Genomic DNA, 28,000 nt, shown 5'->3' with positions numbered 1-28,000 from the left:
AGCTGGGGGCAGCGGTCTGTGTGTCTCTGCTCCTTTACAGCTGAAGCCTAATTGGTAAAAAGCTGCAGATAAGGTTGTGCTGTGCAGAACTGGAGTGGAGTTCATTCATGCAGAAGAGCCTGTCTCGCAAATGGGAGTGCTGAGAAGAGGGAAGAAACCTCCTCAAATGCTGTGTAACTCCTGATTCCCGTCAGTGCTTTGCTGGAGGCTGCTGTGGTGGGAGCCCGGCAGCCCCCCTGAGTGAAGAGGGGCTGCTGCATAGCAACTGCATTGCCAAGTGGTAACAATTCCCAAGTGGGGCAGTAACAAAATCGATTTTTCTCCTCTTCAGCTTGGCAGCTCTCCAGGTGCCTGCTCTGGCACAATGAAGTGTGTAGCTGGGGAGGGAGGGACTTTGGGTTGATGGGGTGGTGATAGAGGGAGGCAGAAGTTTAACCACTGAACCGATCACACTGGATGGATTTATTTCTGGACTCAGTTTCCCAGGAACTCCACTCTTCCACCCTGGGGGAAATGGCTCAGCTGAAGTCCCTCTAGCTCCAGCTTTGTGAATAAAGACCTGTGGCATTGGAGTTAATCACAGCAGCTCTGTCACTACTGACTCATCCATCTGCTCCAAGACAATGTTTGCCGTCCACTTGCTGGCTTTCCATTTCACAAAGCTAAAAGAGGATCAAATAAAAAAGGTAAGATGCAGCGTTAGCTGATTCCTGTTTTGAGAACTGTTACCCAGATAGGGAGGGGCCTGCGGTATGTAGTGCTTTCCAGATAATGGCATTATCTACTAAAGCCATTCGGCCAGATGGGGTAAGAAGTATTTAAACCCTAAACCACCTGACAAGTGTGAAAATACGTCTGGTTTGTGCTTTCCCCTGCACAGTTGTAAGTGCTTCTCCAGTAACGGAGCAAATGATGCTCAGTAAGGAGAAGTGCTTAAACTTTCTCTGGTGTGGGGTGATGTAGTCCAGAGGGCAGAAAGGAACCTCTTGCTGAGTTGCTTTGCAAGTGTAGCAGGAAGGATGGGATTTCTCAAGCTGAGGAGGAATCAAGAGTCAGTCACATTGTAGCAGGCATAGGGAAGACTCCTGGAGCCTTTGGGCCAGGTCTGCTGGGACTCAGGAGACATTTCCAACTAGCATAGGTGTGGGAGGAATGCCTGTGCCTCCTCTCTGTTTGTCCAAACTTGGCTAATCACTGATGTTTATAGATGTGACCTTTAATTACAGTTGGAAAAGCTTGAAACGGCCCAGATCTGAAGCCATCAAAGTGAGTTGCCTAATGTTGCTGTTTCCTAATCTATTTTCATGGCCACGCTGGAATGGGTTTCGCACTCAGGTCCATCCTGAGACCACGTTGGACTTGTAAGCTTTGTGGGTCAGAGGTCCTCTGGTTTCTAGACATGTCCCCTGCAGGTCTTCTGTGTTCCTGGTGTCTCTCTTAAGTGCTGCCACTGCTGCCAAGCTCTGTCCTGGTTTTCCAGCCGGCTGGAGGTGGGGCTGTCTGCGGATGTGTGGCGGGAGATCCAAGGTCCTGATGCATGGATCCACTTGCACCACTGAGCTCACCAGCTCAGCCAGCAACATCGGCTTCTCTCTGTGCCCTAAACGTGCAGTGGCTTGTTCTTAGGAGGGCTTCTTTCGCTGATTCTGCTTTGGAGAGATGCATTCCAAGAAAGGCACTGGTATCTCAACAGTCAGATTCTGTCTTTGACTCAGTCACAGCCCTTTTATCCCTAGGATTTAACGTGATCAGAAAAGGGCCCCAATGCCCTGCCCCAATGTGCAGGAGCTGATCTAAAATCTCTAATCCAGACAGTGCTCTTTCTTCTTACTTTTTACTAAGAGAAGAGACCCTGTGGAGCAGTGCTTGGGTGGAGCAGGCTCTTCAGAGAAACATCCAGAGTGGAGCTGAGGGAGGACTTCCCTGAAGTGAGGACAGTGGAGAGGGGAGGGCAGAGGAATTCTGGCAAAACCATGAATGTGAGTCTTTCTGCTAGGTGCAAAGTAGCCCTTCCTGAAGGCAAGAAGCCACATGCTCCTTAGACTTCTCCTTCAAGGAGCCTAGGGTAGGCTGTAAGGAACAGAGTTGATTTCTCCCTCATTAGAAAGAAGGATTGCCTTCCCACCTCTCCCTCCCCAGGCTTATTTACTCTGTGGTGGTAAAACCAAGAGTCCTTGTGCCATGAAAACAGTGCTGTTTTTCCATAATTCAGGCAAGGCTCTGTTCTTGTACCATGGGAGGGAGGCAGCGAGGTTGGTGTTGCACAGCCTGGCCATTCCTGTGTTTACAAGCCAATGGTATGTGAGCAGGGTCTTGCTCTGGTTGTAAATCAGGCTGGCTTTCCTGGGCTCTGCCTTATCTAGTTCCTTGGAGAGGACTATCTGCTCCTATAGTTGTAGGTAAACAGGGTGGGGAATGCAGTTTCTCTGGGGAGCAGGGAGCCTGGGCATGTTCTCTGCAAACAGACGTGGCAATTTTTATTACTCTTGAGTTTTTTTCCACAGGGACTTCTGTCACAAAGTCATTTGGGTCTGTGTCAGTGTGTGAGTGCTGTACGTCTCCAGGCATTGTACTTTCTCCAAAAAAGCAGTATGGGTGCGTGGGCTGAGGTGATGGATCCTACACAGTGGTGAGGCCTCAAAAAGCCCTTGGAGGAAATCAAGTGCGTGTGCAAACCAGGGCTATAAAGACAAATCTAAATAATGTCCTTTTCAAGGCACAGTTGTATCCAAAGGCAGCTGCTGCTTTTGGACAATTGCATTTTGTAGTTTAGCACTTCCTCCTTTGTGTATGTTAGGTAAGTGCTGGAGTGATTTTCAGGATCCTGGTTCTTTCAGGTGGGTCATTGCTGACCATCAGTTTCAAATGAGACTGTGAATAGGTAACTCGTTTGTGCCTCATTAAAATAGGTGGCCAGTCTAAATTGCAGCAGAGGCCAATTTATCTGCAACCTGCATTCCCCTCTGTTTAAACAATGCAGCTTTTTCTTGATTTGTGCCTGTTCTTCCAGCCCTCCAGACCTCTCTCTATGTAAATGGGACTGCAGAAATGCTCTGAAGAGATAAAGCAACATAACAACATAGCCCATGGTGCAAGAGCTGAGTATCTGTGCTAGCAAAGTGTTAGGGACTGTCCCCCCTCTCTCCCCTGCCCACTGCCCCTGGGCCTGAGTCTCATATTGTGGGGAGCAGGATGTGAACAGGAATTACCCTTCAGGGGACATCCAGCTGTTTGGAGGACACAATTATTATGCCTGCATCATGTTCATAACAGCACCAAACTCTGGCTCCCCAGTGGAAAAGCTTCTGGATATTGATAGATTGTTATTTTGCTGTGTTAATCCTCTGTTGTACCCAGTTTCTAAGCCATATTATTTACAGCCTTGCAGGTAAATGTCAGTCCCAGCAGCACGTGATCCTGAAGCAGAAAACATGTAATTTTGCCCTGATGAAGCTGTACATAAACACTGATTAGCTTTTCTACCAGTTTATCAGAATGAGCTACTTTGTAGATGCTTTCGATTCCCTTTAAATTCAACTGGCTTTTGTTTCAATGTATGCTCTAAGTTACAGACCCTTAAGAAAGGGTATTGATTGCACCCAAAAATGTGTTTTAGATGTAATCCTAAAATCACAAGAGAATGGAGGCTAGAGCTGGAATGAGAAAAAGCCTTTGAGCTCCAGCCTGGCATTCCAACAAAGTTAATTGGCTGTGGAGTGAAGCAGTAGCTGAATAGATGTTTTTGGGTTGTGGCTGACACGCTTGGGTACTGATGGCATTTTCTGGACCTGCCTCAGAGAGGTCAGATTCTCAGCAGCTCAAGATACTTTGCAGTTCTAGCTCATGACATGTATAGGAGGAGAGGATGGTGTAAAAGCAGCTAGTCAGGGTCTCAGGAAAGTCTCACGGGCTTATGTAGGTTGGCAAGTTACTGAGCCATAAGAAAAGATGGCCAGCTTTTGGAGAGTAATTCACCAAGGCTGCATTAAACATTGTTCAGACAAAAGTTTTAGAAGAGTAAATGTTCTGGTGATGCCCTGGAGCTTGCTTGCACTGACAGTCGTGGTGCTGAGGTCAAAAATGAACTGAACAACTGGTAGTTGGTGAGCACTGAGGAGCATGAGTGACACCTTTGCTGTTTGCAGGTTGACAGGTACCTGTATCCCCTGCGGCTCTCCGATGATGTCCTGCTGGATGTGATGGCTCGTTTCCAGGCTGAGATGGTGAAGGGGCTGGGCCGGGACACGAACTCCACAGCGACAGTGAAAATGCTGCCGTCGTTCGTGCGCTCGCTCCCCGACGGCTCCGGTGAGTTCCCCCTGCCCCAGCTCCGCAGGGCTGGGCCAGGAATGTGATGCTGCTGCCAATCTTCCAGGACAGCACAGCAGAGGCACAGGGCCCCCAGTGCCTTTGGCTGTCTCACTGAGAAAGCAGGTGTATAGTGAGAAGACAACAGCCTCTGGCAGGAATTTTTTTCCTTGCAGCAGGTGGATCTTGACCCAGTGCTGCTTGTTTGAGGAAAGGACCTCCTAAGTGCTCCAAAACAGCCCCTCCCCTGGTGCAGGCCTTGCTGCAGGAGTTGTGGCTGGACATGGCAAGGGCAGCCTCTACAGCCCAGAGCCTGCAGTGCAGTGTGCTGCTGGTGTGGGATATGGCCTGGCCTTCTTGGAGCTACAGGGAGGGCAGGATGCTGCAGAGAAACCCCGCAAACTGCCACATGACAGCAACGGTTGTGTTCTCAGACCTGTGATCCCCTCTTGACTCCTGACAGCAAACCCTACTCTGCTTTTTCTAATGCTCCAAAAAGTGATCCCCTCCTGCCTTTCCTTGCCTTCTGCACTGGGAAGATCTGCTTCTGGATGGGGTCTACCAGGAAACCATCTACTCTGTTTCTTCAGCTGGATCCTTGTTTCCAGTTGCTCCTGAGACTTAGAGAGGGAGGAAGTGCAATGATGTCCTCTGGAAGGATGTGAGGTCAGGTAGAATTTAAAACCCCATCTTCTCTGGAGGAGTGTGCGCATCCAAAATAACTGTCCTGGCTCAACTGGCTCCTGGCAGTGCAGGCTGACAGAAAATTAAGTTTTTCCCAGGTTTAACCAAGTGAATTGGTATATGCCAATGACTTGGCATATACCAGCTGTGCAGAAACCTGAAGAGAAGTGTTAGCTTTGTACCTCATTTCCACAGGACTTTATTCCTTCTGAAGTTAATTTCCCTGCAGTTAAATGAGAAATAATGACTTTAATGGCATAAAGGGAATATTTGGAGGGAAGTCCCTCGAAATGAGGCATTTCTGAGAGAAACTATATATAATGCCTGGATGGAAATGGGCACTCTTCCTTTTGCTGCTACCTTCATCAAAGAGGAAGAAGTTCTTTCTTAACCCCTACAGTTTCAGTGACCATCACTGGTCCTGAGGTCTCCTGTGGCACTGACACTGTCCTGAAACAGCAGGGAGCCCCTGAGGTCAGGAGACTTGGAAAATTGCACGTAATGTCAACATTGTTGCAAGACTTTGTTTTCCTGAAGGTCAGCTTGGGACAGTGTCCCCCTGGCCTGTGTGTCAAGGACATGCTGCAGCATCGAGCTGGGCTGTATCTTACTGACACGCTGCCTACCTTAAATATCACATTGGCTTTTCTATTTTTGCTCTCTTGAAAAATCCTGGTTTAATTCCAGACAAAATTTACAGCAGGTTTAAGCACCTCAGACTTGGATGGATTTTTCCCATTTGTAATAGCAGTGAGCCTTCAGATTTTTTTGAGTGATCCAATTTGCCTCCTCACCTTAGTGATAGCTGACCATGGTATTACAGGTAGAATTTCCTGCTTCTTTCCCTTTCAGGGCCAAATTTGATAAAATTTGGTCAGATGTTTCAAAGATCATGCAAGATTAGGCACATGCCATTGCATTTTCCTTTTGGGAAGGGCCTTCTCTTGTGTGTGGGATAAATAATTGTTTTATTGTAGCAGTGAGGCCAACCTGTCCTTCCATCTGAGTCAGTCTCCTGCTGGAGAAGCATGTGTTTGAGCTAAGACTGTGAAACAAAATGGTACTTTTACAGAAACACCTAAAAGCATTTGAAAAGGATTGTATTAGTTGCCTTTGGGTGGCAAATTAGTCTTGCCCCACTTGGAAGGTGACTTCTGCACTAAGGCTGAGTTTTAACATGTGACTGCAAATCCCGAATTCTTTACTGGTTGTAGGTAATGCTCTCACACTGATTTTCCCACATTTCAGTGAGGGATTTGAGCCTCTCTGTGCTCTGCTTGGATCTGCACTCACTTTGGGTCTTTCTTGCTGAGAAGCTCATCCTTCTGCAGCTTGAAAACATGCTGCTGTGGAAGGAGCAGGGTGGACAAACCCAGGCTGCTAAATAAAAGTTGAATTAGCTGTTAAACAACAAGTTAACAGGAGGGACCTGGCACCCTGGCTTAGGGCTTCCAGCTCTCAGTGATGTTGCCGGGCCCATGGGATAAGGATCTGCTGAGGTGGGGTAGGAGAGCTGGAGGTGAGGGAGGGCCCTGGGCTGTGCCTTCAGTGTGACATCTGAGCTGGGCCTTGTGGCTGTCACTGGTGATGGGGCCTGTTTGTGTTGCAGAGAAGGGGGACTTCCTCGCCGTCGACCTGGGTGGCTCCCTGTTCCGTGCCCACCAGGTGAAGGTGTTTGATGATGGGAAGCAGAGCAGCCAGCTGGAGAGCAAGTTCTACCCCACACCCAAGGAGGTCACCCAGGGGAACGGCGCCGAGGTAGGGCACTGCTGTGGGGCTGCTCTGCTTGAGCACCTGCCTGCAGGACACAACCTGACCCTGTCCACTCCTTTCTTTGATTTTTCTTTCCAGCTCTTTGATTTCATTGCTGACTGTCTGTTAGACTTCATGGAGACCAAAAACCTGAAGCATAAGAAGTTACCTCTTGGCTTTACATTTTCTTTTCCATGCAAACAGACCAAATTGGAAGAGGTAGGATGCATTAAAAAATACTGTTGGCAAGCTGAGCTCCTTGCAGGATCCGTAGAAGCTGATGAATGGATGTGTTACCCTGGGGTTTTTTTTGTGGGATTGTGTTTACATTGCCCTCTGAAGAAGGCATGGATTAGCATTAGCATTTAACTAGACTACCTTTCAAATACTCATTTCTGATCTCAGGGCAACATGATCTTTAAACTAAACTATTCTGGTTCCACAGGAACCATGTACACTTTTATGAAGACTATTAGATTGTAAAACACATAGTTTTGTGTCTTGAGGCATCTTTATTTTTTTAACCACTCTCAATGTTTTATTTACAGTTGATTCTAAATAGGAAAGACCTGTAGCTGAGCTGTTTGAGAGACCTCGTGGGGAAATGAAGGGCTGTTTGCAATTATTTTGTGTTCTCTCATTCTAGCCTCTCTTATTCCTAGGGATCTGTGCTTTGGGTCCCAGTCCTGCCAGTGCTTTGTGCTTAATGCTGTTAGTTTGTGATGACCATCAGGAAAGCTGCACATGCTTTACACAGAGCACAGGGAGAAGCATTTGCAGGATTGGGGCTTTATGAGTGTGCCTGTTTAGTTGTGTTGTTACTGACAGGCACCCCAAGGTAAGACATTGACCCAGTTTTAATGTGTGGAGAGACACAGTGGGCTTCTCCACAGCCTTTGGTCTCGGCTGGCTTTGTGGCAAATTTGTGTGCTAAAGCTGGAGCTTTTGGGTCACCACACTTACTTTTCAGGGGGTTCTTCTTGCCTGGACGAAGCACTTCAAGGTCCGAGGGGTTCAGGACACAGACGTGGTCACCTCCCTGCGCAGGGCCCTGCAGAAGCATAAGGCAAGTTTTGTACCTGCAGAAGCTGAACCTGTGTGGCCTCAGAATGTCCTCCTGGGAGATCAGCTCTTGGTGTGTGGGTCCTTTGGGAGCTATCAGGCATTCTCCAAGGGACAACCAGTAGCAAGTGTCCAACATGGCTGTGTATTTAGTAGATCTGACTCCCTCGGAGCTGCAAGTGACAGGCTGCCCCAGTACCAGTGAGGGCACTGCACACTAATAAACCAGACTGGGACAGCATAGCCCCACTGTCTGAGCTAAAGGGCATCTGTTGTGATACTACTGGATGAGATATAAAACACTCAGTAGTTTCACATGCTGTGTTTCACAGCCTGGCTTGTGGGATGAAGGTTGGTAGGGGAAACTATCTTCTCAGATTAGCAGCCTAATTCTACCAGGGCTTGTCTGTCCACCTCAGTCTGTGGGAGGGAGTGATTGATTGTAATTTTTAAGATCAGCAGTAAGACATGGTTAAAGCTGCCCTTGAACTAGCGTATACTTTAAATAACATTGTGTTTTAATATTCTGTAAAGCCTTGTTGTTCCTGTTTGGTGCTATTGGTAACACCATCTAAGAAATAAAAAGCATCTTTCCGTGTCTTCATGGCTTTGTGGTAAAGGAGGAAATTCTGTTTTCTCATGTGGTAAAAATCCAGCCTTGATTTTGTTTCACTTCTTTTTCTGCATCAACCTTGTAGTTCAGCAGTAACAAAGGATCTGAGACTTCTGGGTGAAGTGTGGCCTCCTGCTAGTGCTGGCATCTGAGTTACACCAGTCCTTTGATGAGTGTGAAAGGAAAACCGCACAGCCTTGATGGAAAGGCTTTTTACCTGAGTGTGATATTGGTGATATTTGCCATAGCTGCATTCATGTGTGTATGTTTTCTGTCCCATTTGATGGGATCTGCTCAGGGGGTCAGGCATTATCCTTTCACACATTAGCCCCATAAGCACCGGATCACAACATTCAAACCAATAACATGTTGCTTTTCTGGCAAATAAGGTTGTATTGGGGAAAAACAAATTTTTCAAACAAAAACCCTGCCTGACCAAGCACTTGAGAATTCAGAGGTTTTTGTTATTTTACAGGGTTGTGGGGATAATGTTATAAAAGGAAGTAGTGTGTCTCTCTACCAAGGAACTTTCCTGAACCAGGCCTCCGAAGTGCAGCTCCAAAGAGTATGTCTGCATGCTGGTGCTTTAACACACAGCTTTTTTCCCCTATTAATCACCTCTCTTTGTGCTATTAGGACATAGATGTTGATGTTTTGGCACTGGTCAATGACACTGTGGGAACCATGATGACCTGTGGATATGATGACGAGCGCTGTGAAGTTGGAGTCATAATTGGTAATTTTTTCTGTTCACTGAGTAGGGTTTTTTTGCCCTCAGTTGTTGAATTCTGACAAATCTGGAGTAGAAGGGAGTTTCCCAGTACAGGAAAGAGCAGAAAGAAAATGGAAAAAACAATAGTTAGATTTTTCAAGCCTGGCTGCCTTCTGTAAAGCAGCTGTTTTTATGCTGATCACATTGCCATCAAATGCCACAGTCCCCATTTTGTCTGGGTTCAGTTGTGACCAGCATACTAAACTTTTCTGCTGACTGTATAGAAAATTACTGTGTGTCTGTCCAGAGAAAGAAATTCCTCTCACGTCTGGTAGTTAGAATCAGTTACACTTCTGTAGTTTCTTCATTTTGTGCACTGGGATGGTTTTTTTAAGGCACATGGAAGTACATTTGAAAAAGAAAAAAAAAGTTTTTAAGCAAGTCAAGCCTTGGAATAATTTCCCTGTTTTTTCTCTCACTGTGAAATAATGATTTCACAAGTGCAGGTGGCCTATGTTAGCATCACAGACCTCAGGGTTTTGTGTTTGTACTTTCTTCCAAAGGCAATATACTGACTTATTCCCAAACATGTGGACTTAAAAGGAGCAAAAAGCAAACCTGGAACAAAGAGTGATTTATCTGCACTGTCTCTGACACCCCCAGGCACCGGCACCAACGCCTGTTACATGGAGGAGATGCGGCACATCGACCTGGTGGAAGGGGACGAGGGCAGGATGTGCATTAACACGGAGTGGGGGGCCTTTGGAGACGACGGTGCTCTGGATGATCTCCGCACGGAGTTCGATCGGGAGCTCGATCTGGGGTCTCTCAATCCTGGGAAACAACTGTAAGTGATTCCCTGACTGACTTGCTGTTCAAGTGCATTTCCAGCCTATGCCAAGAGCCCCTTTGGTCCAGGAATTGTTTCAATGAACCTGAGTTAACTTGGTCCTGGTCCTGTCTTATTCAGACCTTTCTTTCCAGGAAGGGTGGGTACCTTTCACACCTCTCTGCTTCAGGCCAAGGGATTGCTGCTGTGGTGGCTCATGTGTTGTTAAAAATAGGTGATTGCTCTGGTATAATGGTGTGGAGGGCTAAAGAGAGAAGCTGGTGAAGACCTGTAATCCCTCCTGTGCCCCATTCCAGGTTTGAGAAGATGATCGGCAGCCTGTATTTGGGAGAACTTGTAAGACTCATTCTCCTAAAAATGACAAAGGAAGGTCTACTCTTCAATGGGAAAGCGTCAACAGCTCTGCTTACCAAGGGCAAGATTGAAATGAAACATGTGTCTGCAATGGAAAAGTAAGAACCTGCAATATGTTCTTTGAGAGAAGCCACTCAATGTTAGTCTTTCACAAGCACAGCAATAATAGTGAATGTGTAATTATAATGTCAGTGCTGGGAACAATCCTGAAGTGTTCAACTTGATTTTGCTTTTGCCTAGGAGAAAAGTTAACCTTTCTGTAAGTGGGATGGCTGTAAGATAAAGTTTTAGCGAAGTTCCAGAGTAGCAAATGTATTGCTGACCATCACAGAGGCAGGTTGTGTAAATAACCTCTTTGGAGACCTGAAGACGTTGCAGTTTTTGACTTCTCTGGTGTGGGAACACTGGCGTTGTGGAGGTGTAGTACAGATTCTGGATCAGCTAATGAATGACTACATGGAAAACTCTTGGATTCTGGTGTTTTGAAGAGGAATCCTGGTCCTTGTCATTCCAGGAATGAATGTATTGAGCGAAGCTGTGTGTCCATTCCTGTGCTCCCCTCCTATGAACTATTTTATCCCATTCTCTTCTTGGCTAAATAATTAATAAGTCTCACCGAAAGCTGAACCTCAGGAAGCAGCCTCCTAAAAATCAGATCTCTCCCCTGGGTGCTTTTGGGAATAGTGCGGGAGAGACACTACTGGCTTTATGGGAACCAGTTATGGTGCTGCCTGGTAGGTGGCCCTGGTCTTCTCTCATTTCTCTTTGAGCCAACATGCAGCTATTGATTTATGTGTTGCCTTTGCATTAGATGCTGTATTCTTTTATTTTGGGGGTAGGTACAAGGAAGGTCTGAGCAACACAAAGGAGATCCTGACGGAGCTGAACCTGTTTCCCTCTGAGGAGGACTGTGTTGCTGTTCAGCACGTGTGCACCATCGTGTCCTTCCGCTCGGCCAACCTGTGTGCTGCCGCCCTGGCTGCCATCCTGACCCGCCTGAGGGAGAACAAAAAGCTGCTACGGATGCGAACCACGGTCGGGATTGATGGGGGACTCTACAAAACCCACCCCCAGTGAGTAGCCAAAGGGGGGTTGGTAATTGCTGGCCACATGTTCCCGTTGCAAAGAGCCTCCATCTGCATGCATGTGTGGCTTTTGAGAGAACTACTGGTTTTGCTTCAGGTTTGGGGTGAGATCTGACTTGCTTAGTTATTGCAAAGCTCCTGAGAGCTTTGGAATTTGGAGTGGGGTGGGAAAAACATAACACTTGGAATAATGGCATATGGGGAAGTGCAGTTGGTTTCTCGAGTGACTCCTGGGCCTCCAGAGCACTTGCAGTTGTGAGTTTTTAATTTTCTTTTGGGTTTTTAATTTCTTAATTTCTAACTAATTTCTAACTAATTTCTTAATTTCTTCTTCTAACACTGTGGGGTTTTAATTTTCTTTTTTTCTCCCCCCACTACCTCCTTGTTTTTGAACCTGTGCTTTCCCAAACTTGAAACTTGCTCAAATATTTCTCCCAAACTGGAGGGAGGTCTGATTCCAGATGGAGACTCACACCCTCTGTGACCGTTGCCTGGCTTCTCTCCAGTGTCCCTATCCCTTGGCACTGACACTTGTTGAGAGGTATCTTCACTTTCCTGTAAGTGTTCAGGTTCTACAGAACAGCCAGAAATCAGGATTGTTGTTCCCACCTCCTGGAGCAGTTTCTGACCTCGTGCTCCTCTTGCCTGTGCTGTTGGGTGTGTATGTGTGTGAAGTAAACTGTGCCCGAGGTGCCTGTGAGGGTCTGAAGGGGCTCTCTGTCCCTGGCAGATACGCCAAGCGCCTGCACAAGGTGGTGAGGAGGCTGGTCCCGACCTGCGACGTGCGGTTCCTGCTGTCCCTGAGCGGCAGCGGGAAGGGGGCTGCCATGGTCACGGCCGTGGCACGCAGACTGGCTGCCCAGCGCAGCCACATCGATGCCGCCCTCGCCCCCTTCCTGCTGTCCCTGGGGACCCTCACAGAAGTCAGGAACAAAATGAGGACTGAGCTGGAGTATGGGCTGAAGCGAGAGACACAAGCCAATGCCACCGTGAAGATGCTGCCCACATACGTCCGTGGGACACCAGATGGGACAGGTGAAGTTATTTCCTGATCACCTGGAAGTGGTTCAGGAAAGTTTCTTGTCTGTTTTCTGGGGGAAGGGAATGTGACAATCTGGAAAATGGCAGGGGTATTTATGTTGTTAAACCAGAGTTTCCTGTGATGTTACCTGGCTGTTTTTTCAGCCCCACACGAGCACTCAATGGGATAAGTGCTATAGGGAGCAGTGCACTCTCTCTAACATGGATGTCTTGGGGATGTGTGGCAGAGTGTGCCATTCTGACTGGCAAACATGTTACAAGAAGCACCAGAATTAAATACCTTTCTTCCCCTGCAGAAAAAGGAAAGTTCCTTGCCCTTGATCTTGGTGGCACAAATTTCAGGGTTCTGCTGGTCAAAATCAAAAGCGGGAGAAGAAGATCAGTGCAAATGTACAACAAAATCTTTGCCATTCCTTTGGAGATCATGCAAGGGACAGGGGAAGAGGTAATCTCGAATGGATGTTTAACTGATCCAGCCAGGGCCCGTTGTATGGGATTACTTGTGAGATTTACAAAAGCTTTTGCTTTTGCTTTCCTTCTAGCTCTTTGACCATATTGTCCAGTGCATAGCAGACTTTCTGGAGTACATGGGGATTAAAGGTGCTCGGCTACCCCTGGGCTTCACCTTCTCCTTCCCATGCAGGCAAGCCAGCATTGACAAGGTGAGAGCTGCAGGACACAATGGCTCAGATGGCAGCTGTGCAGCTGCCTGGTGAATGACATCGATTTGGACAAGGGTGACTTGTTGGTTCGGAGACTAATTTGCTGTACTGTGCAAATTAGTTGTGTTTCGTGACAAAGTTACCATCCTATGTGGATATGGGAGGTGGAACTTTAACTTCCTGTATCTGGTAAGAGGTGGATGTTACTTGCTTTTATTCTATAAATATTAAGCCCTCATGACAGCGAAATGAACTGCATATTTTTAGTAGCCCAAGAATCTCCTTATGCTGCCTTAAGTCTTCAATGGCAGGAGATAACAGGTGCTTCCTTCTGATTGTTGAGCTGTAATCCCAGGGTGTTTCCAAACCATGCTGCACAGCTCTGACTGTACAGCTGCTGCACTACATTAGTTTCTTCTTGTTGAGTGTCAGTGGGCAGACTTGAATTGGCTTTTGGACAGATGTATCTTCATCTTTCCAGATCTGATGTAAGAAAAGATTATTTTGATGCATTTCCAAAGAGGGACAGGAGATGCTGTGCTTAGTTTCAGTCTAAATGTGGGATATTGGGGAAATCAAGGACTGCTATTTTACTAAATGTTTTTATCTCCTGGTGGGTTTCACAGTAGCTTCAAAGCCTGGAAATTAGTCTGGTCTGTCTAAATTTTCAGGTCACAGTCAAGAGTACAGCAGTAGGACTTGGCCTTTTGTGGAAACATGAATCCATATGCCTTCCAAACCTACAGCATAGTATTTAGGTCTTGACAAATAATTAGGAACCAAATTCCACAATATTGGTGGCAAACTGAGTGAGAGACAATTATGTCAGGGTATCACAATATGTAGCCCTGTGTGCTTGGTCTTTTACTGTTGCCAGAACTTGAGGGTGGTTTTTAAGAGCAGCTTTTTCTCCCAGTTGCCCTCTATTTTCTTTTTGTTACTTGGACAGACAGTCCAGAGCCAGTTTCCAAGTGGAAGGCTAATTACTTCATGTAACCTGGAAATCAACCTCTGTCAGGCCAGGTTGCTGTCCAAAAACACATTAGTGTTGCCTGGAGTTGTGGGATCACACCAAGTGTCCTTCAGTACATGAGCCAAAAATTAACAGTAGATGTTCATTAATCTTTGATGGGTGCTTAATTATTTAGGGCAAAAGTATTTTTTGCAGTCTTTCCCTGACAGATAATACAATGGCTCTGTGCATAGGAGGTGAGATGAGGTTTTCCAAATGGAACTTAGAAGGCACTGAGTGCAGTGCCTTGATAAATAGCTGAGTAAACTGGAGTCACTACCACTAACAGCTGAGTAACAAAGATACACATGCACACACTCTGCACTAGACACTCACAGTGACCTGTCCAGGAAAACACATTATTTAAAATAAAGAGGGTTGGGATTGGAGGCAAGGAAAGACTGATGCTTGGAACGTACAGCTCTCTGTCTTCAATTAGAATTTTCTTTCTGTTCTGTTTCAGGGAACACTTGTGGGATGGACAAAAGGATTCAAGGCAACAGATTGTGAGGGAGAAGATGTTGTTGATATGCTGAGAGAGGCCATCAGGAGAAGAAATGTGAGCTATTCTTTCCTGCTCTTTTTCGTGTATTTAATGCCCCCTCACTCTTCCTCTGGTATTCCACTACTGATTGTGACTTGTGTTTTAGGAATTTGACTTGGACATTGTAGCAGTGGTGAATGACACCGTTGGGACCATGATGACGTGTGGATATGAGGATCCAAACTGTGAGATTGGCCTTATTGCAGGTACAGTGATGTTGAAGTGACTACCATGAGAGAAAGGCACATATGCAGGTGCTAGGCTTTGGAGTCTGTAAACCAGCATCTTTTATTTGAGTTAGATACATGGTGTTACTGGTCACTCGGGGTTCTTGGCAGATTTGTGTGGTATTCAGTAGGAGACATAACACCTGTAGCGGGTAGGATCCTGAATCTGTTGGACTTTTGATCACATCTCTGATGGAAGAGGTAGGATCCTGAATCTGTTGGACTTTTGATCACATCTCTGATGGTGCCTAACAAGTGTATGCAGGGTAACAGAAGGTGAGAACAGCAGATAGAGCATGAATTCTTGTTTTGACAAATGTATTGATATTTACTGTGTAGCCAGGTCATAGACCTTGGAACAAGCAAATGTTCTTAAAAGTCTGAATGAACTCTTTTGAGGCTTTCTAGAAGATTCTCCCAGTAAGTTCCTTCAAGTTTTGATCCAGAAATGTGTCTAAGCATAGAATCATAGAATGGCCTGGGTTCTTGGCAGGGCTTGCCCTTGGGAAGCACACTGATGATGATGAGCAAGATGATTTGTGGTGCATTATGACCAGACTGGCAGCAATGACTGATCAGTGCTTCACTGCCAGAGCCATTTCTGACCTGCAACAAAGGGCTTCTATGCTGTGGATTTTCTGTGCAGGGCCTGTCTTACTTGGTAACATTCTGTTGGGATAAATTAAAGCACTCTTCCCATCACTGGCTAGCCCTTGCTTCTGTAAGATAAAGGAGAAAACTTTGAAATTTGGGGTATGGCGCAGAGAACTTTAACATGACCACTGCAATCATCTTCCATGAGTATCAGGTGCTGCTTCACTTTTCTGGCTGAAGCCTTGTCATTTCTGTCCTTCTAGGAACGGGCAGCAATGTGTGCTACATGGAGGACATGAAAAACATAGAAATAGTGGAAGGGAATGAAGGAAAAATGTGCATTAATACAGAATGGGGAGCGTTTGGTGACAACGGCTGCATTGACAACATCAGGACAAAATATGATAAAGAAGTAGATGAAGGCTCACTAAACCCAGGGAAACAGAGGTAAATGTGATGGTCCTGATGCCAAGAGCCTGATGAAGTCAGTCTTCAAGAGACACTGGCTGGTTTTTAGAACACGCTTAATGAATGAATAATCAAAAAGGAAATGTTAATATTGCATGTCTTGTGCTGTGTGGTAAGTAACCTAAATATCCAGAAAAAACCAAAGAAGTACCTTGTTTCTGTTATCACAGCACTGTTCTCATCTTAGGGCAGTTACCAAACAGTGCAGCTTTTAAGATTTCCCTGCAAAGTCTAGGTCATGCTTTGTTCCTTCCCTTAGGGTGATTTTTCAAAGGTAAAATACAACTCAAGCAAGAGGATAAGCTGAACTTGACTGTTTGCTCAGTAAAGACAGTATTGATCAGGTGTGACTCACTGGGGAATGCGTGGGGAGACAAGGAAGTATTTCACCTCAGTGTGGACTCTGCCTTTAACACTGTGTTCTGTTTATTATTGCAAGGGATTTTTTTCTGTTTCTGTTACCATTTGGCTTAGGTAAATATATTATAATTAGTGTTTGCACTTGAAGTCACTGCAACAGAGTTTTGCTGATTGAAAGATGGATTTCAATGGCTACTGCTCTGCAAACTTGGGCTGCTTTTTGGGAGTTCATGGGGCATGTACGTACCACTCATGCTGAACAAAGCTAAGATGCCATCTCTTTAAATGCACCTTTTTTTTTTATCTTTTATAACTTGACAGGTATGAAAAAATGACCAGTGGAATGTACCTAGGCGAAATAGTAAGGCAAATTTTGATTGACTTAACCAAACAAGGGCTGCTGTTCAGAGGACACATGTCGGAGTCACTCATGAAGAGAGGCATATTTGAAACAAAGTTCCTGTCTCAGATTGAGAGGTGAAGTTGTTATATTTACATGGTTTAAATCCTTAGGGCCTTTTGGGACCCCTAGAAAACAAGTGTGTGGAGCCCTTTCCTTCAAGAAGTTAATTACCATTTTCTTCTTTGCATACCTCCCTCCTTCCCATCCCCACAATAAAAGCCAAAAATGAAGAACTGAGGGAGTTCCAGAATTTTTCTGTGATGACATGAATTATCATTTCCCGTTCACACAACTGGGTTACCTTGGGTGCCTTAACCACCACGCATGATTATATACTTGGAGTGTTTCTTGTGGGACTTAAAACATTAGTTATCAAAGAAAGTAAAAAGTCAGTGATAGATGAATACATGCTTGCCTACATATCTGTGCATGTTTGCAGTGGTCTTCAGGCCATTTGAAACCCTTTCTGCTGTGGAAAGCCTTGAAAGTAGTGTCTCAGCCTTGAGACCAAAAATAACGGGTGGGTGGCTGATCTGGCTCAGCTCCCTCATGACTTTGGGAGTTAGATGAATTACTGTGTGTGCCTCCTGGAAATACGGTCTGACATGGCAAAGGGCATGGCAGGAGCAGTTTTCAGTCTGAATTGAGGCTTTCCCTAATGGCTTGCTGCTCCGTGTGCTTCCCTCTGTGCAGTGACCGGCTCGCCCTCCTCCAGGTGCGGCGAATCCTGCAGCAGCTGGGCCTGGACAGCACGTGTGAGGACAGCATCATCGTGAAGGAGGTGTGTGGAGTTGTGTCACAAAGAGCTGCCCAGCTCTGTGGGGCAGGGCTGGCTGCCATTGTGGAGAAGAAGAGGGAGAACCGAGGTGTGGAGCGCTTGCAAATCACCGTTGGAGTAGACGGGACTTTGTACAAGCTCCATCCACAGTGAGTGCCTTGGTACCACTGCCCTTTGCTGTTTGCTCATTTTCATGTGGAAACATCCCCAGCTGTACCAGCTTTCTACTGAGATGATTAAAAAGTGTGAGAGGGGATCATCCTACACGTTTCCCTGCATCTTGTCCTTTCCCTTGCCTTAGTTAAAGGATCAAAAATTGCAAAGTCAAGTCCAGTTACCACTGGGAGGCTCTTTTCTCCAGGGTGTTGAGTGAACTTACTCTTCTGATATTTATTTACCAGTGTTTGAGTGGATTTGAGAACAGAAAGCAGCTGTTAAAATGCTCTGTTCTTCTCTCCCTTTCTTTTCAGTTTTTCCAGAGTCCTGCAGGAAACAGTGAAGGAACTGGCACCTCAATGTGATGTGACCTTCATGCTCTCTGAAGATGGCAGTGGGAAGGGAGCTGCCCTCATCACTGCAGTGGCAAAACGGTTGCATAATGTTGGGCAGAAGTAGAAATGAGTGGTCAAGTCATTCCAGCGCTGTCAGGCGTGTGCATAGGGATCTGCTGAGTGGTGATTCCAGATAGCTGTGCCAGGCACCAGCACACAGGTACCCGTTTTCAGGGAGCAGCTGCTTTTGACCGACCAGGACTGTGGGATTTTTGTCCTTTGCTAGCTTGTATCAGGGGTTTCTACTCCCCACTGGCATTATTCTTGGCACACCACAGTCTCCTGGGTTCTGTAATTCCTGCAGTGCATCTGTAATGCACATGGGAGAAAACAAACAAACACAATCCACCGCAAATGTGTCTTTTTACAATGTCTTAATTAAGCTACTGCACCACAACTGGGTTTATCACCAGTTTCTTAGGATTTGTGTGCTTTAGTTTTGGCTTGGCCTGGCTCAAGGAATGTTGAGATTCTGATGCTGCATCTATCTAGTGGACATATTTGTTCAACGCTTCACAGGTTTTAAATAAAATTGAAGGTAAAATAAATCAATGGACTTTGGTCAGTGATGCTCCCCCTGCCACTACTCTGGTTGCAAGTGTGTTGTAATGTAATACTTCCTGAGTACAGAGGCATGTTTAATAGATTAATATAAAGATAAAAATATGATTCCACAGAATATGTTTGTGTCAAAATATGTTAGTGCATTTGAGTGCACATAAAGCTAAACTAGCGCTGGGTGGATTTTGACTGTGACTGACTCTTTTGATACTGGAGGAAAGAGAGAATGTAGAAACAAGCAGCTACAGAGTCTGCTATGTCTACGTTAAGGTATGTAGAGAGTATCAAACAGGCCACCAAAATAGCTGTGTAGAGAGAAACAAAAATCACCTGAATTTCTGAAATTCTTCTCTTTATTCTCCCTCTGTTATCTCCTTGCCTGGTCCTGAGAGAATTGTTTCCATTGTATGGAAAGGAGTTTATCCCTGGTTTTCATTTTCTGTTGCCTCCTGCTCAGCCTGTGTGTAACCTGTTTGTAAATAAATCTGGGGTGCCGTGAGCCTCTCTGTCTAATGCCTCTTCTGAGTTGTGGGAAGAACATGCAGGCAAGTGGGAGCTTTCTTAGAATATAAATCTTTAAACCTAAACCTTTCTTTAAACCTAAATGTCTAACAGTGCTCAGCAGCACTACAGTTATTCTGAAGGTTGTTTGTGGATAGAGCCCATGGCCTTGTGTGACCAAATGTCCTTTACCTGATTTACCATATGACACAGAGAGGCAGCAAATCTGCATCCTGCCTAGCTCCTGTTCTCAAGTATTCCTCTATCTCCCTTAATCCTCTCTTCTTGGATATTTGCTTCCTTCCAGGCTGGCAGCAGAAAGTGGGGCCAAGAAATGTGCTTTAAGCCTAGTTAGGTCAAAAGTAACCATCGTGCAGGGGGGGATCAGCAGTTGGGTTTATGTAATAATCTGTAACCAGGCCGCTGCCGGGTTTAAATTTAGCAATCACAGATTCAAAATTGGAAGCCACAGACCCTTCCTGTTTTGTAGTTTTTCAAAAAAACCCCAACACCTCAGCAGCTGTGTCTGTGTTGGAGTTACTGGATGGGTGAAAAATGATACTTGGAAATAGTTTTCACTTCTGAAGGTGTGGTGCTGAGCTCACTGTACTAAGCAGTTGGGAAGAGGCAAGTTGTGAACTCATTACATTTAATGTTTTCCTCCTTTTGTCAAGAAACTTAGTGTTTTACTTTTTGTTTATATTTCAGAATCCACAGAGCCCCAGGAACCAAAGCTTCCTGTGTAGTAAGGGCAGTTATTTGGAATGGAAGTTTGTTCCTGGTGATGAACAGGTTAAATTTGGAGGGGCTGGGTATAGAAGCAAAAAAAAATCAGGTATGGAGGCAATGTGGGGCCTAGAACAGCTCTTCTGCATTGACTGTTTCTCCCTTCAGCACCTGAAATCTTGTACTATCTGGGTGGGTTTGGACCCTTTTGGGGGAGTGAATTGTTCTAATCTGCAAAAGTGCATCTGTGGACATTGATCCCTGTATATCTGGAAGGAGGGGTTGCAGACTTGCCCCAGAATGGCCACGTGATTATGATGCAAGAGTTCCTTTTGTACTTTTATTCCAAAGCCTGTTCTACACAATTGGAATGCAAACCAGCAACAAAAGAAGGCAAACCCCTCACATTTAGAAAGGAGTCCTGTATTGCTTTGATTTTTCTTTTTAATCTCTTTGGGAAAGGAAATATTCTCACGGGGGGCAGTTTACACCTCAGCTGCAGCTGTTCCTTTCCTGCAGTAGATTCAGCCCACACAATAATAATTTTTTGCATGTGCAGTGTTTTGGGGTTTTTTTTCAGTGAGTCTGTGGGTGTTGTGGAATAGGATCACATGAACCTGGAAGTGCTCACAGTGCTCAGTGCCCGACAGCTGTCCTGACGTCCCCGAGGCCCAGGACACGCGTGCTCCTGCTTTTCCTGCAGGCAGCTGACTTGCTCTGGAGTCAGGCAGCTCCCACACATCTGCTGGGCAGGGACACAGCACCTGAGCTGGGGAGGCAGCTGCTTTTGGAAAGGGAAACGACCAAAGGTTCGCTGGGCAACCCTGGAGAAAGGCGAGATTGGCTCCTGCGAGATTTTACCAGGGATACACACTTCACTTGCAGTTTCCCAGGGATCCCATAGACACACCGATGCTTTGGCTGTCCCTAAACCAGAACATTCTCCGACTGGATAACGATGCAGCATCATGTTCCTGATTCTGTCGACATGTGGAAACTCAGACTGTTGCAAACCTGCCACCTCCCTTGTGTAGATGTTAAGCTGCTGAAGCAAAACCCTTCTCTGCACATCATATGTGGTGATTCAGTTTAAAGCTCTTGCTTAAAATAAAAGTAGAGGCCTTCTATTAAATCAGCCTATCACACACTGAAAAATGTGGTGCAATTTATCACATGACATTGTTAGTCAATTTAAAATAAAATGAGATTCCTTTTTTTCTGCTTTTTCTTTTCTACTGCTTTTTGGATAGCTTTGTGATGCTTCATTTCTGCCTGTTTTCCCTCCAGTCAATACATTTAATGCTCAAATTTATTGATTTTGTTTTGATGCTTCTTTAAGGCATGAACATCTTTTTTTCAGATAAAGATCATGCTTTTGATTTGGAAAGTTGAAAGATCTTTGAATCACAGGTGTGACAGAAGTATTACTGGGTGGAGGAACTAAGGTTTGTGCTTTTCAGAAGCTCCTAGCAGATGGTTGCAGTTACCCTTTCATCTGTGGGGAACAGAGGGTCATAAACATGTTGGTTTGCCTGCTAGAGACACATTTGGGTGGCTTTAGATTTGGACAGTGCTGGTGCTTGACTTGTAATCCAGAGAAAATGCAGTAGCAGCTTGGTAGTGACATGTTCCTGTTTTCACTCTGACAAAGTTCAAAAGTAAGTGTGGGATCATGTGTAAATCCTTCAGAAATCCTGATTAGCATGATCTCCTTTCTTGGGCAGTCAATATTATATAGGATTAGCAGATTAGTGTAAAGGAGTTTGAGCCTGAAATGTAGGTAATACCAAAATGAAAGTATTGCTTCTTTGATCTTTCTTGATTTGTTTCTTTGCATTTGGTGAAATGAGCTGGCTTTGGTTTGGGGGTCCTAGATGCAAGGTCACCATAGGAACAGGTGGAGAGGGAGTGAGGCAGGGACAGGAGGAGACTTTGTAAATGTTGTTCTGCTCCAGGTAAGCTTCCAGTTTCTTTAGAAAGGAATTCCACTGCCTTGAACTGTCACTGGGGGTTTATCCAGAGCATTTCTCAGGCTTGTCAAGTCTCTAGCTTGTCAAGTGATATTTATATATATCTATATCTATATCTCAATATATATATATATATATATATATATATCATCCTTGCAGGCTGTGTCCGCTCCCGGGAGCTAAAAAAAGGCTGTTCTGTGTTGCTACAGGGAGTCAGAGCAGGGAATGGTGGAGGGGGTGAGACTCTGGGGCTGAGTTTAGCACAGGCATTCCCCTCAGTGCAAGGGATATATATATATATATATGTATATGTAAAAAATAATCATAATAAAAAAAACTATTCCTGTACATGAGTATGGGTGGCCTGTTGGGGTGGGAGTGGGAAGGGAAATAAGGTAGATATCTGCTTTGTCCAAGCACTGCATCCACTCTGTAAAGCTGATGTGTAAAGCAAGATAGAAAACCACCAAAAGTTTAATTAATGTTTTCCTTTCTCTCATTGATACTATCACCTTGCAGGTGCACACTGAAGGTTCTGTAAACGTGATGGGTCATGTCTGAGAGGGGAATGCCGAAATAATTTGGATCTTGTTGTGTGCTTTTTTAATGCCCTTCCCTCCCCAGCCTTACCCTTCGTCTGCACTCTGTGTCCCAGGGCCTCGTGCAGCCCCGGCACCCCCAGAGTTAGTAAAAGCTGTGTTCTGTGGAGAGAGAACAGATAGAAACCCGGGAAACACGGGTTCCTCCAGAAAACTCTCCCCACTGGCACAAGGAATTGGCTACAGGAAAATGGACAAAGGGCTCCATGTGGGAGGATTCCTGTGCACAAGTTGAAGAACAAAATGCTGGGGAATCTCAGCAAGCAGGAGCTTGCTGGAAGGAGTGGAAGAAGGTCCTTGCACCCTTGATCTTTCCTGACTGATTATAAAAAAAAAAAAACCAACCAAACTCCAAACAACCCAACCCCCCCAAGAATCTCAAATTTTTATTTTTATCTAGAAAAGCCTGAGTTAAAACCAGGTGAGAACCAAAGTGATAAAAAAAAAAAAAGAGAGGTAAGAGGAGACTGCATCTGTTTCACTACCACTATATTTTATTTTCTTTCTTTTGTTGGGAGGGATAAAGGCTGTTTGGAGAAGAGGGGAGAGATGTGTGAAGAGTCAACAGTGAAAGCTTCTCCATAAATTCATTACTGCCAGAACAACTATAAGGTAAGTCTTAACAGTGGAGAAAAGGGTTGACAGCAATGCCAGGTGTGATACCTTAGGAGCCATTAATTACAAGGACTCTTCAAGGATGTTTACTGAGTTAACTGCTGCATTTTTGTTATTGTTCTTTGGGGCGGACAGAACGGGAGGGAGGCAATGGGGTTGCAACCTTATTGGTATCCATTTTCTTTGGACTTGGAGGTGAGAGGTAGCTCCCAGCCCCAGGCATTGCAGAAATGCTGGGGTTCTGTTCTCAAACCCACCGGTGTTATCGATTCAATTTGCTTTGCTGAGGTCTGTTTTTGTTGCTCTCAGTTTGCTGCTTGGATGTCCAGCTTGCCAAAGGTTTCTGCCCCTGGGAAGCCCCTGTTCCTGTAGGGCTGCCTTGGCCATCTGTGTAGCTGTGGGACTGGGACTGCTGCCTGCCAGGCTACTGCAGAGGACTGTCCTCATCCTTGTCCTCATCCTTGCAGGCTGTGTCCGCTCCCGGGAGCTAAAAAAAGGCTGTTCTGTGTTGCCACAGGGAGTCAGAGCAGGGAAAGGTGGAGGGGGTGAGACTCTGGGGCTGAGTTTAGCACAGGCATTCCCCTCAGTGCAAGGGAAGGCACCTTCTGGGATGAGCTGAGGTCCTGGGGCAGCAGCCGTCCCTGGATGCACAAATAAAGCATGACTGGGATGCCGAGGGCGGGAATTGGGATGTAAGTGGTTAATGGAGCTGACTGGCTGGTGATGGACAACTTGGTCGTGGAGGGGAGCTCTCTGCAGGAGGAGAAAATGGATGGCGGAAAGGCATGGAGGGAAGGTCTGTGAGGGTCCGAGCAGGTAAACGGGGAAGGTGCTTTCCCAGCAGGCACGTCCTGAACACTTCAAAGCGGAAAGTTACGGACGCTGATTTGGGAGCAACAGCTGATTCTGGAAACAAATGCGATAAATACTGGCATGAGAAAAGAAAAAACCAACAAAACAAAAAACAAATTGAAATGCCCGAAGGGCACATCTGCTGCGGCCAGCGATTCTGCAGGAAATGCACTGAAACCAGGGAGAGGCGAGGAAACTGGACATAAACACGACTCCCAGTGAAGCCAAATGAAAGCCATGGGCCTGGCAAGTGCCTGTTGTAGCGTGCTGAGAGTTTGGCTCTCTTTCCTTGGCTCTCCAGTGAAGTAGCTGTGTTTGACGTGGGCCCCAGGCCGGCTGTGCTGAATGAATTGTGAGGGGGTTTTGCGTTCTGAACTCGGAAACTCTGCTCTAGAGCCTTTTCTGTTGCTTTCAAGTATGTGTTTTCAGAGCTGTAGGTCTAAAGCCCAGTCTGTTAGTCTGAAATTTGAATAATTGCATGGTCATTAAATTTTGCACAAAAAGGAATTGACTCTAAAAGCAGCTGATATGTTATCACGATTAGAGCAATAGCAATGACTTCTTTCATCACAATGAAGTTACATTGTTAGAGAGCATAATTGACATTTTTTTATTGAAAGATTAAGAAGAATTTGTTTACAGCTCGGAAACAAAGAGGTTTTAATTCAACAAACTGCAGCAGGAATAAGCAGTAAGTGGCATTTTCATCTGCTGGCCGGCGAGAGCTTTAGCTGCAGAATGCTGTGGATAGAGAAATATGAAGGAATTTGCAGCTCAATATCTGCCCAGTAAAGCGTGTACCACGCTGGCAAATGCCAGAAAGCTGACGGGGAGAAACCTTGAGTGCAAAGAAACAAAGGGCTATAGTTAATATTAGCACCTTTTGGGAAGACACCACGGTTTTTGGAGACCAGCTTCATGCCGCCTGTTGTGCAGAGGTCAAGGTGTGGCATTTCTGAGGATGCTTTTGCCATGGAGCCCTCGGGATAACACCTGTCTACTCAACTGGGTGCTAAAGTAGGTATCTGGGTTATTTTTGTTTCTCTGGGTTTATTGCTTCATGGTCTAATAGGCTCAGGAGCTAAGTGGTACTGGCATTTCAAAGTGGCATGTTGTGATTGGAAGGGGGTGCTGTGGAAGTGTTTGGAAAGCAGATCCAAATGAAGCACCATTGTCACCCGACTGCAAAGAGGCTCTTTTGCTCTTCAAATATATTTGGGATCCTGTTTGTGCTGGTGGTTGTGTCTTATTGTCCAGACTGCTCTCCAGATAAAGCCAAGGGTATGTGAAAAATTCAGTTTTATTTTTAAGCAAATTCCTCTTTTGAAGTTGGAAATCGTTTGGATTTGTTGTCCCAGCTCTGGTCAAAGTTTAAGGAGCCCGAGTCAAACCCTGCTGTTCTGAATATGCAGTGCTGCAGAGAGAGGAAGAAATCCCTTCAGGGCACTTTGGGTGCTGACAAAGCTCTGCAAGGAGGGTGCTCATCTCACCACCCAGGGAAGCATCTGTTGAACCACGTGCAATGACACTGCTGTGAGGGGAGGGAAGGAGGTGACCAGGCTGATACTGAAAATCATGAGAGCTCACCTGTGCCATCCCTGCAGCTTTATGCTGCGACCTGAATCCATAGCATCTGATACTGAGGGCAGGTGATAAAACAGCTGAGGGCATTTTCTGGGTCTCGAATGTTGACTGATTGCCACGGGCTGTTGTTGCAGTAATGTGTCCAAAACATGGTTATAGATAAATCGTGTGATTAGAACATTTGTTTGTGTCAATGTCAAATGTCAGAGTAGAAACACCCGTAACCCTGCTGGGAGACAGGGAGTGGGAGCACGGGTCTGTCCATGATGGGCCTGGTCCCAGACGGGGCTGGTGAGCTCAGCAGCTGTCAAAGGGCCAGCAGGGGATTAGTCATAGTGGCCCCAGGTATCAGGGCCCTTGTTGAGGATACTTTTGCTTTCCTAAAAATGGTATCTTCTTCAGGGAAGAAAGGGAAGGACAAACAGGATGGGGTTATCTGTTTCTGCAGTGAGTTCTGGGGACCATTGCTGAAATCTGGGGCCAGAGCTGCTGACCAGGAAGCCCAGAGGGCTGGGTTCCCTATAAAGCACTGGGATGACAAGAAAAACTTCTTTTAAAAATATTTTTTAAAAAGTCTCCATCGCCATCTTTTGTAGCTATGCTGTGAAGCCAGACCCTCAGGTTTCCTATCAGGAATGTATCAGAGGGATGGAGAAACCTGCTTAATTAAAAGAAGAACTTGCTTTCTGACACATACATGAATTTTGGAAAATTTTTATTCTTCCTCTATGTTTTTTGTGTGTGAAAATCTGAGAATGAAAATAGGGGTCCAAGTCTCTTCTAGGTTTGTATTTGACCTGGTGTGGCAGGTTGGCTGTATCTGGCTGCCTGATGCCCACTCAGCCTGCTTACAGTCTCCTCCTCAGCAAGACGGGGAAGAAAATAGGAGGAAGAAGCTCAGGGATGGACAAAAGGATGGGAGATGGCTCACCAGTCACCATCATGGGCAAAAATGTTTCCACTTGGGGAATATTAATTAAAGTGGATTGGGATGGTGAGAAACAAACACAAAATTAAGGCAACACCTTCCCCAGTGTAAAAGTGTTATCAGTGTGCACCAGTGTCCACCAGGATGGATACCTGCCCCGCTGCAGGAGAGCCCAGCTTGGGGCAGTTCCCACTTTTCCTCACAGAGACCCTTCAGTCCCATTGCTGCCCCTGGACACAGATACCCCGAAAGACCTGAGAGAGCCAGAGTGGCATGAAGGAACAAATGTTGGGGTGGAGGGAGAGGACAACCCCGAATAGGCTGCATAGATGCCCCAGGACCTGGCCAGGGCTGACCTCGCTGGGTTTCTGATCCCACTTTAAAATGTTTAATGACAAGAGCCTGTAAAGCTGAAGAAGCCAGAATTTTGCTCAGAGGTGGTGTCTGCATCTTCCTCCAGCCTCTGTTGAGACAGCTTTGGACTTTGGCCAAAAAAAAAAAAAAGGTATCTCCAGATCATCACAGAGCAGCTCAAAATCTGCAGTTGCTCCTAGATGATGCTTAGCTGCAAGTCCAGCATCTGTGACTGTCTTCCTGTACTGAGTTTTAATGTGAATTTTTTGTTTTTTTCAAGGCTTTGTGGGTTCTTTTAATTAGAACAACAAACTGTAGCAGGACTCAGGTGTTTCACCACACAGCATTTGCTTGCTAAGCTCTCCTTCCCTGAGTGCAGCAGGAATCCCACAGCACTGCTGCATCTGGGAGCTATGCAAGGGACAGTGCTTTGCCAACATGTTCCCCATTCCCACCATTCTTCTGGGTCCCACTTGTGGTCCACAACCTGTATGTCCCCTGTTTCCCCTCTCTTGGGGTGATGGCAACAGTGAGTCTGTGTCTGCTGTATCCCAGCCGCTGGATGGGTTTTTAAGAGAGCACCTGTCTGTGGGGAGTGTGGCTTTCAAAGGCATCTTGAGGCTGGGGAAAGAGATGTGAAAACCTACAATTCTGCCTCTTTTCTTGTTGACAGCCCCCTCTGTTGACCATGTGACATGGCAAGAGGTGCTCCTGCTATGGCCACGCAGGAGGAGCCGAATGCCGTGGATGTTCCTGGCTCCTGCTGCTCCCCGTTGTGCAAAGTAAGTACCTGCTTCTCACCCCTCCTGGGCTAAAGGGTGGAGGTCCTTCACTTACTGGGGAGAGCCCCATGTTGTGAGGGTATTAACCTGGCTTGGCAGGAGGGTCTCTTGCGCTGGGCATTGCTGGAAAAGGTGCACAAACCCAAAGCCTCTTCAATTAATGCTGGCACCCCGTGGGTTTGGGGCTTGTGATGTAAGCTGATTTGCACTAGCATCAAATGCTGGGTCAAGGAGAAAGGTGTATCCTGAGTGGATATCTCTGGATTGAGAGTTGTTGCCTTGTTTTGTGTTAGTGGAAAGCCAAAAGAGAGGGGCAGGTCTCGTTCCCTGTGCTGGAAATCCAGGCTCTTCATTATGGATTTACTGCTCACAGAGCAAAGGTGCACTGTCGTTAAAGGGCACCGACTGGGACCCTGCCATCCGACCCTTCCTGGGATAGTGCACACCAGTGCACAGAAACCAGCTGGC

The 28,000-nt window shown here is 46.0% G+C and overlaps 1 protein-coding gene across 2 annotated transcripts; it reads left to right on the top strand.

Moving 5' to 3' along the window:
- Positions 1-38: 38 nt before the first annotated feature.
- Positions 39-18,608, top strand: LOC135417786 (hexokinase HKDC1-like). 2 transcript variants are annotated; one of them, XM_064662247.1, is made up of 18 exons: positions 44-686; positions 4,146-4,308; positions 6,602-6,750; positions 6,844-6,963; positions 7,715-7,810; positions 9,056-9,155; positions 9,795-9,978; positions 10,278-10,433; positions 11,175-11,408; positions 12,151-12,455; positions 12,758-12,906; positions 13,004-13,123; positions 14,599-14,694; positions 14,786-14,885; positions 15,764-15,947; positions 16,650-16,805; positions 17,425-17,658; positions 17,980-18,608. In XM_064662247.1, the coding sequence occupies exons 1-18, from the start codon at positions 624-626 to the stop codon at positions 18,122-18,124; spliced, it is 2,754 nt and encodes a 917-aa protein (XP_064518317.1). In that variant the 5' UTR covers positions 44-623; the 3' UTR covers positions 18,125-18,608. The 2 variants fall into 2 exon arrangements, with proteins under 2 accessions (XP_064518318.1, XP_064518317.1); XM_064662248.1 differs by lacking the exon at positions 16,650-16,805 and having other exon boundaries at positions 39-686.
- Positions 18,609-28,000: the final 9,392 nt, after the last annotated feature.

Source organism: Pseudopipra pipra, chromosome 8 (genome assembly GCF_036250125.1).
Source record: "Pseudopipra pipra isolate bDixPip1 chromosome 8, bDixPip1.hap1, whole genome shotgun sequence".
Classification (NCBI taxonomy): Eukaryota; Metazoa; Chordata; class Aves; order Passeriformes; family Pipridae; genus Pseudopipra; species Pseudopipra pipra.
Note: the sequence above shows the minus strand (reverse complement) of the source record. Positions and strands in the feature narration are given on the sequence as shown.